Consider the following 16,594-nt stretch of genomic DNA (forward strand, 5'->3'; position numbering starts at 1 on the left):
CATTTCCGCCAACTCCAGCATGATGCCACCACCAAACATATCTTCCCTTCACCCCCCCGGCGGCATTCCGTAGGGTTCGTTCCCTCCGAGACACCCTGGTCCACTCCTCCATCACCCCTTACTCCTCAACCCCCTCCCACGGCACCTTCCATGCAACCGCAGAAGATGCAACACCTGCCCCTTCACTTCCTCTCTCCTCGCCGTCCAAGGGCCCAAACACTCCTTTCAAGTGAAGCAGCATTTCACTTGCACTTCCCTCAACTTAGTCTACTGCATTCGTTGCTCCCAATGCGATTTCCTCTACATTGGAGAGACCAAACGCAGACTGGGTGACTGCTTTGCAGAACACCTTCGGTCTGTCCGCAAGCATTACCCAGACCACCCTGTCGCTTGCCATTTCAACACTCCACCCTGCTCTCATGCCCACATGTCTGTCCTTGGCTTGCTGCATTGTTCCAGTGAAGCTCAACGCAAACTGGAGGAACAGCACCTCATCTTCCCACTAGGCACTTTACAGCCTTCCGGACTGAATATTGAGTTCAACAATTTTAGATCATGAACTCTCTCCTCCATCCCCATCCCCTTTCCATTTCTTCCCCCTCCTTTTTGTTTTTTCCAATAATTTATATAGATTTTTCTTTTCCCACCTATTTCCATTATTTTTAAATGTATTTCCACCCATTGTTTTATCTCTACCTTTTAGCCTTTTTAATATTCCTTCACCCCACCCCACCCTCACTAGAGCTACCTGTACCTTGTTTGTCCTGCTTTCTACCCTTAATTAGCACATTCCTTTAGATAATATCACCACCCTCAACACCTCTTTGCCTTTTGTCTGTGACATCTCTTGGTTATCTCCACCTATTACTGACTTCTTGTCCCAACAACCACCCCCCCCCCCACCTTGAACCAGTTTATATTTCACCCCTTTCCTATTTTTACTTAGTTCTGTTGAAGGGTCGTGAGGACTCGAAACGTCAACTGTGCTCGTCTCCACCGATGCTGCCAGACCTGCTGAGTTTTTCCAGGTATTTCTGTTTCTGTTTTTGTTTTGGATTTCCAGCATTCGCAGTTCTTTGCTTTTATCTCTGTGAATAAAAACGTGGGTACAGAATTGCCAAATTTATAGTCAGAACAACCAGTTCGTATCAAGGATCCCACAGAAGGTACATGGCAACCAGCCAAGGTGAGAAGGGTTTGTTCAGAACCAAGTCCTATGAAGTCATTACACACAAAAGGCTCAATGGGAGGTGTAAACAAGGAAAAATCAGATCCATTCCCACTCCTCAGCCACTGTCCAGCCCTATTGTATCAAGGACAAGATCCTAAATGCAACCAGGAACAACATCCAAGAATGACAACCCCACACATCACTGTGAGCAATTAAAGACACCTGCAGACAAGGTTACCATAACAACATCTGGGCCTACCAGCAGATTACCTCTATGCTTTGGAGACTCATAGATTCATCAGACCTACACATTTATGTAATGGTAACTGAACATGAACATGTGTTGTAAATAGTTATACTTCTTTGGAAGGGAGGAAAAGTATCTTTAAAAAGAAAAGGTGATGTTGCAGTATGCCTTTAAAGGATAGTAGCATGATACCATTAGCGTTAGGGAAGTGTGTCATGTGATCCAGTTTTAGTTTTACTTTTGCCTGTGAGCAGAATACAGCACAGTTCTTATTTCTCCAAGCTTTCTACCTGCGTATAAATGTTCTTCTGTGCCTAGTCTAAATAAATGAACCCACAATGTGTTTACCCAATCCCTTATGAGTGATTAGTACCTTTATATCATAAAAACACAACACCCTCAACCTGTCCTGCCATCTTCAATGGTTTATGGGCATATACACACAGGTCCCTCTTCTCCTGCACCTGCTTTAGAATTGTACCCTTTATTTTGTCTCTCTGCAATAAATATAAAATCCCTACCAAAATGAATCACTTCACATGTTTCTGCATTAAATTTCATCTGCCATTGTCTGCTCATCCCACCTGCCTGTCCATGTCCTTTAGAAGTTCTATACTATCCTCCTCACAGTTCAAAATTATTCCACATTTCATCATCCACAAGTTTTGAACTTGTGATTAAGGTCTAGATTATTAATATATATCAGGAAGAGCAAGTCCAGAAAATATCCTTCTGGAACTATATGTACATGACATCAATAGCATTACCCTGATCAACCCTCATTATTATTTCATGAAAAAACATCCAGCAAGTTAATTAAACACAATTTTGCCATAACAAATTAATGCTGGCTTACCTTAATTGTCTAAGTGACTATTAATTTTGTCCTGAATTATTGTTTCTAGACTTTTGTTCTACAATTATTGTTTCCAGCGCCAAAGTTAAACTGACTGGCCTGTACTTGCTAGGCTTATCTTTACACCTTTTTTTGAACAAGGCTGTAATATTTGCAATTCTCCAGTCCTCTAGAACCACCTCTGTGTCTAAGGAAGACTGGAAAATTATGGCCAGTGCCTCCGCAATTTCCACCCTCGCTTCCCTCAGTCAGGAAATCAGACAGCCCTGGAAGGGGGTCGGAAATCCTGAGTAATGCTGACTCAGTGAAAATCCAGGCCAAGGTATAGTCTCATGAAGTAGAAAGGGAGGGAAAACAAATCCAGAGCTCCCTGGATCCAGTCCTGGTGCCTTATTAACTTTAAGTACAGGCATCCTATCCAATGCTTCCTCCTTATCAATTTTAAATTCTCAAAAGTGGCTGAACTACATCCCCTTTCACCATGGCCTGGGCAGCATTTTCTTCCTTGATAAAGACAGACGCAAAGTATTAATTTAATACCTCAGCCTTGCCCCCTGCCTCCAAGTGTTAATCCCCTTTTTGCTTCCTAATGGGCCCCATTCCTCCTTTTACCATCCTTTTGCTATTTATATGCCTGCAGAAGACTTTGGGATACTTTTATATTAGCTGCTTGTCTCTTTTCATACTCTCTCCTTGCTTCTCTTTTTTCCTATCCACTTCCCCGCTGAACCTTTTACATTCAGCCTGGTTCTCAGTCGTAGTGTCCACCTGACATCTCTCATAAGTACACTTTTCCTTTGTCATCTTAACCTCGATCTCTTTTGTCATCCAGGGAGCTCTGGATTTGTTTTCCCACCCTTTCTGCTTCATGGGAGTATACCTTGGCCTGGATTTTCACCGAGTCAGGATTATCCAGGGTTCCAGATCCCCTTCCCAGGCAGTCTGGTTTTCGGAAGTGCCTTTAAAGGGTGCAGACTGGTTCCTGTCAAAAGCCTGCAACTGGCTCCATTGCAGAGATAGGTATGTCCTACTGCTCCGTAATTTTCATGGAGTCGGGCCAGATTTTTAAAGAGTCATGGTTCACGGCCCCTCAGAGGAGTCATGAACCTTGGTCTGCACGAGGGGAACTTTTAAAAGCTAAGTTCAAAAGGGCCTCCTCCTCATGTCCCCTATACTAAGTTTTGCACTTTCACCCACCCCTCGTGTTCACTCATGTGCCTATGCCAAACTCTGCACTTCCAACTACCCCCTATGGCCCCAAGTCAAGCTTGGCACTTCCATGCCCATTGAGCCACTGTACACTGTCTAGAACCAATGAACCCTATAGTGACAGTAGGGTGTGTTTTTTAAAAAATAATTCATTTATAACTTGCTCCTATGTTGAAAAAAAATCATTTCACTCCAAGCTGAATAAAGTCTCAATCATCCAGTTCCATTAAAGTATCAATAACAAAAACTACAAATCTTAGAAACCATTAACATTGTGCAAACAAGTACTGTGAAATTGACAGTTGAGATCAGGGAGCTTGTGCTGTCAATCAAACAATGTTTTCTTTGGGGCTCAGGTGTTTTACTACTCTGAAGGTTGTCTGGGCTCTCAGCCAAGCCTCAAGCACAGACAACCATTAGAGTCTCAAAACAATCTCCTACGCCGAACCATCTTTTGGCTCTTTCATTAATTACCTTCACTTCACCATGAGATCAAATTATTGCTGATGATTATGCAGTTTTCAATCCCATTCATAACTTCGCAGATAATAAGGCAATCCATGCCTGCATTCAACAAGATCTGGACATCATTCAGGCTTGGGCTGATAAGTGGCAAGTAGCATTCATGCCACACAAGTACCAGGCAATGGAATTGATCACCTTGTCAAACCCCCACTTTCCCGTTCACCTACACAACTCCCGATTAACTCCCAACCCTCCTGATCACCTCCCCTCTCCCAATCACCTGCCCTCTAATCATCTCCCCCCCCACTCCTGATCATATTCCCCACTCCCCATCATCTCCCCACCTCTTCCAATCACCTCTTCCCCTCTCCCGATCACCTCACTCTCCCGATCACCTCTCCACCTCTCCAGATCACCTCTTTCCCTCTCCTGATCACCTCACACCCTCCCTATCACCTCCTCACCTCTTGATCACCTTCCCACCTCTCCCGATCACTTCCCCCCATCCTGATTACCTCCCCCCTCTCTTTATCGCCTCCCCCATTTATGACATTGACTCTTCCATCTCTCAATCTCCTCCCTGCATCTCTTGATTTCTCAATCGACTCCACCCACCTCCTGATCACCCACCTCCAACCCCTGATCACCTCCCCGCTCTCCCCGACACTAACCGCCCCCACCAATCATCTGTGCCCTTCCTCGATCTCCTCCCCCCGACCACCTTCCCCATCTCCCCATCACCTCTCGCCTCTCCCAGTCACCTTCCCCCCACCCACTTGCCCCCACCCCACCCGATTATCTCCCTAGATTATCTACCCCCTCACCCGATCACCTCCCCTCCATCTCTTCATCACCTCCCCCATCTCTCGATCACATTACCCCTATCTCTCAATTATATTCCCCCCATCTCTTGATCACCTCCCCCCCCATCCCTCAATCACCTCCCCATGACCGACCAGAGGGCTGCTAGAGGAGTTAGCCAGTGCAACTTTATCATCACGGGAGCAGCAATTTGCCTTTGGTGTCAACAGCTCATCAGCAATATACGTAAGGCTTAATTTCAGTGGGGACCAAGCTTCTGGCATGTGCCTATTTCAGACCAGAAAGTGATCAAAATAAACTTTCTTCTCTCTGCATTGCCATTAGGGAAATCCCTATCCCCTAGAGAGTAAAATCATTGGAGGCAACTTAAAACCAAGCCCTTCTGATCAATTGATCAGTTCTACGACTTATACTAGTTTACAACACCAGGGTTTGCTGATTCAATGAAGGACCCTAAACAGGCAATGTTTCCCGACCAACAAACCGATTCAACTGGCCATTTCTGACACGCTAAGAGCATTTTCTGCTGTTGCTTGAGTCCAGTTAACTGGCTGCTGCAGTTAGTGTTAGAAATAAAAGGTCCCATTAAAGAATCATATATTGTGCAACAGAGCAAAAGTCATTTTCCCATTGATGGTCACAGGGGAAATTATTCTCATGCTATATTCAAATCACATCCTCTGATTCACAACATTAAGAGAGTTCATGGTGGAGTCATTTGGTCTTTCCTTTCCAGAAGATTTGTTTAAATCAAATTGTTGTTTGCTATTCAAAAAAATTGATGAACACTTGTGTAATTTTGTATTAACCAAAGGCTGAAAACATAACCTTCATGAAAGTATTCATAAAAGCAATTGTCCTGGCTTAGATTCATTCCCCATACATGTTTTGCTTGACATGCTGTGACAGTTAGATATTATTGTATAAAGAAAGGGAGCTCCTTTTTTAACGGAATATTTTTCTTGTTACATGCTTTCCACGGAACGTGGAAAACTTCAGGATGTCCAGAGTAATGGGATACATAATGTAAAATCAAATTTATATTTTAAGAAAGATGTACTTACACAAATGAAGTAACTAATTTGCAAACTGTGGAATTCTATAGAATACTAATGGGTTGGCATTTCTTGGAACTTCACATTTTCCACTGTTGGTTGATCATTTTATTGTTCACCCAGCACTCAGCTCCAACTCTTTGGAGTGCTGATGCCAAACTGCATCTTGGTTATTGTATAGATTTGTTTTATGGGCTGATTGCAAGAGAAACTAGATATTGCTACGATAGATTGAAAATATTTTCATTCTGTTTCTCTGGAATAAATTCAAATTCTAGTCATCAAAGTCAAAGGTAGAACACTAGAGTACCAGAAATATCTAATCCAAATGAGCAATCAAACTACAATGTTGAAATGTTTTGATGTTCAAAGATGAGAGAAAGCCAAAGCGCTTACCTCTCGGTCAAGTCCAGCAGCTACGGTAACAATATCCCCATTCTCACTGTTGATGGTGAACATGTTTGGTGATGGGCTGATTGGAGACTGGGACAAGATCCGATATCTCACCATACCATTGGCTGTACTTGGGTCATCAGCATCATTGGCAGTTACTGTCATTACGTACGAACCTAATAATAAACAGTACATGAGCACTAGTAATTCTTCCCCATTGATAAACCTGTATAGCATTCATTATAAATTGCTATTTTTGAACCACTGCATTAAACATTTACAACTTTACCATTTTAGCATCCAGTTTCTAGGGTTTGTAGTTACATTTTTTAATTAAGTAGCATTATCAACGAACCTTGCACTGTATAAAATCTACAGCTTAATATTTGATTTTTTGCTAACTGCAGTAAGGCTTGAGATTTCAACCTACCCTGCCACGAAATCAGTAAAAACAAACAGTAATTTCAGCCTCAAAAGATGAATGGCTACCAGCTGCACAAAACTACTTAGAGGACAAAACTCTCTTTTGTGCTTCTGGGAATCTCCAGGTGGCAATGACCATAGATTTGGTCTAAAATTCATCTCTTTCAAATGTGCTATATAGAGCCACCGAAAACACAATGAAAGTAAGAAAGATTTATGAAATGTTTCAGGTCTCTACCTGAATAAAAAAACGCTGTCTAATGGCGTATTGTGTGAAGTAGCATCTAAAAAACGTGAACAGTGCATTTGTTTCATATACCAGCACTGAAAACCTCGAAGCTGCTTATCCTTGCTCTAAGCACAAGACGTCATTGTCTGAGGGCAAATAGATTATTATGTGCATCACTTTCTTTGGAAGTGCAACAAAAGCAACACCTAGTAGCTTCTGCAATAGAATAGGGGGAAGAGAACAGATTAAAGCAGAAGGTTCAAGATTAGATCATAACCATTTGTACAGAGATCACTCACAGAACAGTTTTCAAATCCTAACAGCATTCTTAGAGCGCAGGATTCAATCGTGGATTAGGGGCCACTGGTCAAATCCCTAACAGAGTTCCATAGTGAAGAAACTTAATTTGAATTACAGAAAGTATTAGTTGATGTCACCCTTGGCTCAGTTGGTAGCCCAATTGTGGGACCTAGTTTTGCACAACAATGATCACACTTCAAAAGTACTTCATGGGCTTTAAAGTACTTTGGACATCCTGAAGCCAAGAAAGGTGCTACTTATGTATGTAAGAACACACTTAGTCTATATTAACGTGCTCTAGGTTAATTGAATCAGAAAGTAATAGTGCTCCAGTCAGGTTTGCTTTTCTATTCTATCATCAATTCTGCACACTACAATTTGTGCACTAAAGACTATATAATTGATGAATCAAAGCAATTCAATAGAACACAGCAAAAGACAATTGCATCAAATAATTGCAGTATTTTACTTTTTTCAATACAACAATTACAAGAGATCATCTGATCGATGTTCTTTCCTTATCACTCATGCACGCTGCTATAGTGCTGTAAGTGGATATCAGGAGTTTGAATAGGTTTGCAAAACTATTACTAATGTTTATTAAAACACCAAACAACTTTGACCTTGTTACTTCATATAAATCAGTACAAAAGTACAAATGTACCCCTAAAGTATTAATTTCACAGCCCTTTAAACCACTATTCAATTATGAAACTAATTCAAGTTCATAATTGGCTTTCCACTCAAATCAGTGAGGCCAAAAATTTAAACCTTTTAATTTTCATATGAATTTTAAGTACCAAGTTGCATCAGTGCATTAGCCCATGTTATTATTTTCTCAGGAAGATATGCCATAGATACCACACAAATTCTTCACTATTTGAGAAATAGAAAAGGGTGGTGACAAAAAAAAATGTCCTGGTTAATCTCCAGCTAATATGTTTTCAAAATCCACATATAAGCTCTCCTAGCAATGTATTAATCCTTCTACAGAAAAAACCAGCACGGCACTGACAATTTCTTCCCTCTGGCTACATTCATTCTCCTTTCTTTTGACTTTGCCAGTTGTTTGCCTGTAGTTGTGTGGACAGCTGAATTGGGACGACATCTCTCCAAGTCAAATATGTTGCCAAGCCTTCAGAGGAGTTTGTAAGGCAATTAAATTGGACAGCAAAAAAGTAGGGAGAAAATAAAATGCATGTGCACACATTTATGCAGTGCAATTTGAGGCATTCACTTAACACTGACTCCATATCACATTTGTTCCTGCAAGTCCCAAGTACATTTTGCTGGAAATAAAATCATTTTGGTCCAGATTTGTGCCATGACAGAGAGGCTCTCCATTGTGGCGAAAATCCCAGGAATGGCTGAACTTTCCAAGTCCTGTCCACGAAACTGGCATTTCCCATCTTTGCGGGGGTGAGAGTGAAGTCAGACTGGGGTTCGCGCATGTGCGATTCGCGGAAGCTGCTGGCCATTTAAATCACCAGCTGCCTCCACTGAAGTGAGATTTTGGTAGGCCAGGAGTGTGAAACCCAGAGTGTGCAGATTAGAACAGATAAGAGGAGGTCTGAAGTTGGTGGATTCATTTGGATATCTAGGGTACCTCTTTGGATAGGTAAGGTATTGGATAGGATCCTGGGACCCCTCTGGGAGATGTAAGGCACCCTCTGAAATTGTTAAAAGTGAACATGATTATTCCATTTTTATGCACAAACCCATTGGAACTGTTGAAGAGCTGTCCTTGCTTGAAAACTGTCAAGGAAGTGTCCAAGGATACTAGGTAAGTTAGCATGGAGGGGGTACGGCAAAGTGTCGTGGGTGGGGGGCATGAGTTGACATGAATTGGCACTAGGTTGACATGGGGGTATGAAAGGCCATGGAGGGTGGATAGAAGAGTATGGGTTGGCATAGGGCATATGAGGGGCCAAGGGGGTGGGTGGAGGGCATAGGCTGGCATAGATGGGGCATAGAGAGTGTGTGGGGCGGTGGGGAGTGGGTGAGGGCTGGAAGGCTGTTTTTGGTTATTAATTTAAACACAGTGTCGGAGCACAGAGGCAGGCCTTTCACCCAGCCCACCTCTGCACCTGACAGGCTCTGCACTTGTTGGAGAGTCGCCCGACCCGGATCCTATTTCAGTCCACCCACCCCACCAAGACCAAAAATCGGACCTGCGGGTGAACATTATTAAAGGTCGGGTTCGCCCACTGGGCTGGCATTTCCCAACTCTGCGCATCCAACCCAGGGACAAAAACCTGGGCCTTTGATTCAGTTAGTGTACAGATTCTCCGACTTACCTCTTACATTGATATTTTAAAATTCAATCTGATGATTTATTATTTAAAATCATTCTGAAATACTGAAAGGTGCATACTTTAATAGAAACTAATGCTTTCCTAAGAAAAGTGACAAACATTTTTCTTTTAATTATTTGTTTCTATCTTCCAGGACTAATTGGACTGTGTACCAACCAGCTCCCAGACCTCTGCCATTGTTGCCCAGGAAACCACTATCAATAGGTGCACAGGACATAACAGAGCTTTCAATATTTTGCCTCTGTCCCTGTTGAGGACATTCCACTGAGCACCTTCCACTGGTGACACTATTGAGATTGGGAGCTCACTTTTTCTGCTCACCCTGGACACAGTAGCTTGCAGCAGCAAAGTATTTTTCCAAATCCATTTCCAATAACAACTTGCTGTTTTACAAAATCTATTCTGTTCCATCTGTAGATATTAAAAAGAAAATCTACAGTCTGAAGTCTTAGGCATTTAATAAAGATAAAATGAATATCAATTAAGTAACGTAGTGCATTGAAGGCATAATTATAAGACTGAGGCCGGAATTTACCATCTCCATTGGTGTCAGCTGTCATGGCGAGTGGTGTGGGGGGAGGAGGGGGGGGGAACAATGTGGCTAGAAGGCCAAAAATTGGTTTCACGCCATGGTAAAACCAGCTTGAGATTGTCCGCTGCACCCGTCAATGGCGGGCCATGTTTCCTACTGCTGAACGTCAGGAACCTAATTTCAGTACTTTAGATCTCATTATAAGCCCTGCTCACCAGAATCATCCCCCAACCCCAATGCTGGATCATCCGGGCGCATCAACATGATTGCAAACTGATGTGTTTCATAACTGTACATAAGTGACATGCGCCTGGCGAGCCGCACTTTGCTCAGGACTTCGAGGTTTCTTTGCCTACTTTGCTTCGGGCAGACTTCGCAGTCATCAGGCTTCGCAGGCGGCACCACATCACTTTTATGGGAGATCATGGGCTGGTCTCTACCTACCAGACAAGCCGTAAGATGGGGGTGGCTTTTCAATAGCTGCAGGGCTAGGGCTTGCTTGGGGAAGGGGGAGAAGTGCCCTCAGGCAAGGGAGGAGGCTGCAGGACGAGGGTTGTACTGGAGAAGGGAGTATCCCACGGTGTGTGTGGAGGCACATGTTGATCTGTGCAAGTGGTCTCAAAATAATGAGGGCTGAGCAGGCAGTCTCCAGGAGATGAGGCCAGATGGAGATGTGAGTGTGTGTGTGAGAGAGTGAGTGGTGATGTTCCTTGAGCTGGTAGTGAGAGAGATGCCAGTGAATGTGTAAGTGTGCCTTGTGAGAGTTTAGAGTGATAAGATGGTTGACTTACCCTGGCGGCACCGATGAGATCATCCATCTGTTTTCTGCACTGGATGGACGACCTCTTGTGTGTAGCACTGCCACAGCCTCCCAATCTGGAGTGACTGATAGGCCTCCTGCAGCCAGAGTGGGGTCAAAGGACATCATGGTGGACTTCTACAGCATCCAGAAGGTATCCCAGGGATGTGTCACTGAATCGGGGGGTTGCACTCTTCTTGGCTTTTGGGGCCATGTCTTTGCTGGAGCAGTAATAGGCTGCAAGCATTGAGAAGTGTACGTGTGGCTGCAGTGAGAAGCGATGAGGTAACAGCGCGGCAGGCAAATCAGAGGCCACCCGCCAGCAAGATGGCGTGTTTCCTCTGGCTGCATAATTAATGAGGAGGGAATGGGACGATATGGCACGAAAACCCACCATTGTGGCTGGCGGGTAAAACAACTTTTTTCCGCCTGCTACCGCACATTGTGCAAATCTGGGACGATTCCGCCCTGAAAATGAGCTGTGTATGCCTTTAAAATACAATATGTGATTGCTTTAAACTTAGAACTGCTGATGTTTCTATTTTAAATCCTAAAAATGGACTAAAGTTTCTTACTTGGATAATGATTTAAGTTCAAAAACTGCAGAATTATATGCCATTCATTGCAGTGAACAGGAGAAATTCCATAATTTCTGTGACACTATTAGATTGCCAAGTCATTGATAGAGCCACTCTCAGATGTATATTAGCAGCAAGGTGTCAAGGTCTGAACATGTCCTCTTGAAGATGAGTGACTCTGGTGGTTGTTAAATTGCATATCATTCAATATGGGAACAGTGCTCCTTATTTGACTGAAAGAAACACAGCCAAAAAGATACAAGATATTTGACAGGCCTTAGTGATTCACCAAAACATAAACTGACCTCATTTTTCAGAGTTTACCAGTAAAAGGGCCACTAACTATTGCTTACTAATTCAATGGTTGATTTTTCAGAAGGTTCTGGGCTCACTTTGTTTCTATGAAATTGCAATTTAAAATAAAACACTAATTAAATCAAGGGAAAGGTTAGATTTGGTTGTGTGAAGATTGGCACATTGCTAAGCTTGTGGCATTGGACACCAGGCTTCAAACCTGTTTGATTTAGCTTTGAGAAGAGCCACAGTCCAGAGAAACAAGGAGCATGGCTGTGTATCAGTTTAACAAATGAGATAAATTACGTAAAATATTACATCATAAGGATAAACCAGAAAAGAAGAACATATTGAGAAAAATGCTGTAATGGTGGTGAAAATGGGAGGTAATATAAGTAATCAGAATTATAGAGAATGCCAAGTTTGCTTCTGAATGGTCTTTCACATTCATCTTGGATGGCAATGTGTTGTTCTGTGTTTATAGCTTTAGGGAGCACCAATTAATCTGTACAAAATGAAAGTGTTCACTCATCCCCTCCCTGATGTCAATTTCTCAACGGTTAAGGCCAAAGGGAGTCCCTTTTGTTTGTAACTAATTGTACATGAATATTTAAAAGGGAATTTTACTAATGGCTCAATAGGAAATAACTAGATGATGCGTCCCACAAGTCAGTATCACTGTTTTTCTTTTCCACCAAATTCAGATTGTTCTCCGTAAGGGAAGAGATAGTTTCCATCACATACCATAAAATATTCCAAAATAAAGCAGAACACAAGTCAGCTTCAAAATAATAATGAGTGTAACAAATGCAGCTCATTTTGCAGCACCTACTTTAACAAGAGTTTGAGGCTCTGCACACTACTATGGTGATACCACAGCAGGATATACCAAATTAATGCTGTTTGTGCCTGTGAGGTCATGTTGAAGGAACACCAGGCTTATAATATGTAAACCTATTACACTGGTAAGCTTTAAACCCCTAAAGCACTAACTGTATGCGACTAAATAAATGCAAGTCTTCTTAACCAGAAAATATCCATTTTTTAAACAAGGTCTGGCTTATCAGCCTTTTGAAAGCTGCATGCCATTTAAATGGAATTGAAGCACAATCAAATTCCGGGAGAGTAAAATTTAAATTTATATTATTAAGATAAATAAAATGACTGCTTAATTTCAACATTTGAATACCTTTAATTTAAATGAAACATTTCACTGCAATTTTAACACTGAAGTAGCTGTTTTGTCAGCCTATAAAGGTACATTTCAAACAATTAAAAACACATTTGCTTATATTAGCTAATTTATCCTTTTCTCGAACTGCACAAGCTGTTCCCTAAATATAACAAATGGAAAAGAGAAGTCTGCTCTTGGCAAATCTAGACATTGATTTGCCTAATGTGATATCATGATTTATGGCTCTTGATGAGGTCTGTTTAGGATTTGGATCAGAGTTATAATTAGTCCTTTAGTGTAATTTATTTCTGTACCTGAGGTGGGCAGCAAGTGTTTTCATATGGATTATTCACTCAACCTTTCTAACAAAACTAACTAAAAACTGGCAACAATGTTTTAATCACTGCTCAAAATTGCGCCAAATCCTTGTGAACTAACATTATTCCAGTTAGTTGATCAGGAAAGGAACTATTTGCAGTCCCAAAGTCATAAAAGGCAGCATCTCTGCAAGAAAATAGGGAGCACAAATATAACACTGGACTAATAAGTCAATACAGAATTCAGAAGAAACCAATTTACCCAAAACGTGGATAGGATGTGGAAGTCATGATCATAGGGAGTAATTGATATGAATTTCATAGATGCGTTCAAGGGTAAGCTAGATAAGCATATGAGGGAGAAAGCAATAGAAGGATATGTTGATGGGGTTAGACGAAGAGGGGTGGGAGAAGATTCATGTGGAGCATTAATATCAGTACGGACTCGTTGGGCCAAATGATTTGTTTCTGGGTTTTACATACTTTCTAGTACAACAGAACAACATAAATTTTCATGCAACAAGGTCAAAATGTTTTTGAAAGTCTGTAAATAATGTGTTAGAAATGTATTGCTTGCAGCAATATAAAGCAGAAATAATGGGCAGGATAGTGAGTTCGGCGAGCGGGAGGCGCGGCACGCTCGCTGACACGTAAAATGACACAGGATGACATCAGGCGGAGCTCCCGATATCACCCCGCGTCATTTCAATTTTCAGGTTGGCGGGGGCTCAGCTGAATCAGCTGTGCACCCACCGGCCTGTCAACGGCCAATTGAGGCCATTTAAAAGGCAATTAGACTAATTAATGGACCTGCCCGTCCAACCTTAAGGTTGGCGGGCAGGCCGGGCTAGCGGGCTTCAGAAAAAGCATGAAACCTCATCCACAGGTGGGATGAGGTTTCATGTAGGTTTTTAAGAATTTAATAAAAGTTTACTTAAAAGTGATGGACATGTCCCAACTCATGTGATAGTGTCACATGAGAGGACATGTCAGGGAAATTTCATTTCTTTACATGTACTATTTTAAAATTCGGCGCTGATCTCACTGAGGCAGCACTTAGCCTCAGGGAGATGAGTGCGCTCTTTCGCACGCATGCCCACGTAAAATGGTGTCGCATCCCCAATTGGGGGCGCTGATCAGAGGCACGTCCGCACGCACCCGCTCCTGAACTTCTCCCCACCAACGGGGGGAAAATTTTTCCCAATATGTTTCAGAGTGCCATGGAATATATAAACTGGCTTAGTTTTATTCCCTCTCAAGTACTTCATTGCTTAAGGTCTTCTGTGTCACACATTCAGGTCCAATGAAGAGATAATGGCCTATTTCCAAGTTTTGTCCAAGTTGATCTATAACTGCCAGGTGGTTATGTACATTACTGATATTCTTCCACCCAAGGTTGAGCTAAAGAACTCAAGTTGGCAATGCCAGCTGTGATCTTGAACCCTATTTGTAGAGTAAAGAGTTATCAGGAGCATCTGATACTTATGTAACTATGATGCAATGTCACATGACTAAGAAACTGAGATCTGGTGGGAAGCAGAAGTACAACCTTGCGTATGGTGTTGAGATGTACATAAACCTGTAAATAAATAAGAATGTTTTTTTACAAATAACAGTCTATGGTAGCATTCTTGGGGTAAACAGACAAGCCCTAAAGAAACCCCACCTAGACCCCAAACACAAGAGAAAACACTATGATTCTGTGCTGCCTGGAATAATACATTATTGTGTTAACCTGCACAGATGGAATTTAAAGTTTTTGTGTCGACAGTCACTGATCATACAAAGGGCTGTAATATGTAGTTTTGTTGATGAATCATTTCTCTTTTTACCTGGTTTTGAGCCTTCAGCCGCGCTCCCATTGTAGACGTGGTTCACAAACTCTGGTCTGTTGTCATTCATATCAATAACATTGATGTAAAGGTCAATTGGATTTTCCACCTTGTTTCCATTCATGTCAACTGCATGTGCCCTCAGCTGTAAACACAGAAGCCAAGAAATGGTCAAAGCTATTTATGTAACTTATACAGTCCAGCAAATCCCAAAAGACCATTTCACACAAGAAGTATCAAAAATCAAGAATCAGTGATGGGTGTTATTATCAATCATAAGCCTCACAAGAAAAGTGAAACCACATTTGGCAACATACTAGTTGGAATTACAAGGGTCTATTTGAGTTTGAAAAATATTCAAAACTTAGACTAATTTTCTATAGAGTAGCACAAACCAGATCTTAAGATAATCAGGGCTGAAAAAGGCCAATCACTCCATCTGAGTTCACCCATCCAGAAAGGTCACAGAGGGCCTTCATTGCAGCATCCGATTGATTCTTAAATGATTCCAAGGTTTTCACTTCCACTTTTTTATCCATTAGTCCATTCCATGTATTGATCCCTTTTTGTGTGAGGACGATTTTCATGCTAAAAGTCCTAAATTTATAGTTAATAGTTAGAACCTGTCCTATTTGGTGTTCTCAGAATAATCTACTGGAACTGATTAATACCTTCAGGTATTTTTTAATGAGACAAATCTGCAGGTAAGGTTCCCTTATCTGAGGTCTGAATTGAAACCATGGATTCTCTTAGGAATATTCTAAATGATGTTATAGATACCCTTGGGATCTAGTATACATTACTCTATTCTGTCTGGATTGACTATGCTGGGTATTGGCCAGATAGTATTCTGAAATGAAGTAAACAGAATGACTTACATGCTGAATAACAATAATATAGGACAGATAATTGATATATGCTAAGAACAGGTTGAACATGGCCACTTTATAAAAGTGTTAACTGCACCATTCTGCCTTATTGTATTCCTCTGAATTCCTTCTTGTTCTCCAGTTCGTTGAGCGCAAAAGGGATTTCCAGAATAAGGCACATTGTAATACAGCGGAATTGTTTAAGAAGTCTTCTAAGTTGCCTGAAAGATGCCAAAATACTAATGAAGAGATGCAACAGGCAGAAAGCATGCAAAATAATGAAAATCAGCATGACGTATTTAGAACAGAGGGATCAGGGATGGGTTTAACTGTGGCTTAACTTTTGAGATCTGGAACGATACGTGCAAAATACATGATACATGTCTTTTGCAAAACGTGAGAAAATTGCAGCTCCTTCAATTGCTCATTCTTGGCACCTTTAATGAGGTTTTGCTCAACAGAGTTACCAGTCTCCAAAGATGCTCAACAACAAAATATCAGCTGTGTAGTGCTGAAACATTGGCCATGAATTTCCTCAGAGCTGTCTCTGGTTCACTGCCTTAGCTGCAAAAATTGTGACGGAAGCCTTGCCTGTACATGTAAATGGAGTTTCCATCATACTCCAGTGAAGCAACAGTGGCAGTGCCATAACAATTCTGAGGAAACTCATAGTCAAGTCCTAATCCTGGGAATTCACGAGGCTCGATGTGGATA

At 41.7% G+C, this 16,594-nt stretch overlaps 1 protein-coding gene across 1 annotated transcript in view; it reads right to left on the reverse strand.

The window, feature by feature from the left end:
* The window catches only part of LOC144688569 (cadherin-4-like), a 732,621-nt gene that overhangs the window by 110,776 nt on the left and 605,251 nt on the right, over positions 1-16,594 (reverse strand). Inside the window, exons 6-7 of the mRNA XM_078555304.1 lie at positions 15,012-15,156; positions 6,222-6,394 (exon numbers count right to left, since the gene is read on the reverse strand). Of these exons, the coding sequence (XP_078411430.1) occupies positions 6,222-6,394; positions 15,012-15,156 (318 nt within the window). The remainder of the gene's footprint in view (positions 1-6,221; positions 6,395-15,011; positions 15,157-16,594) is intronic.

This window comes from Cetorhinus maximus, chromosome 13 (genome assembly GCF_964194155.1).
Source record: "Cetorhinus maximus chromosome 13, sCetMax3.hap1.1, whole genome shotgun sequence".
NCBI lineage: Eukaryota > Metazoa > Chordata > Chondrichthyes > Lamniformes > Cetorhinidae > Cetorhinus > Cetorhinus maximus.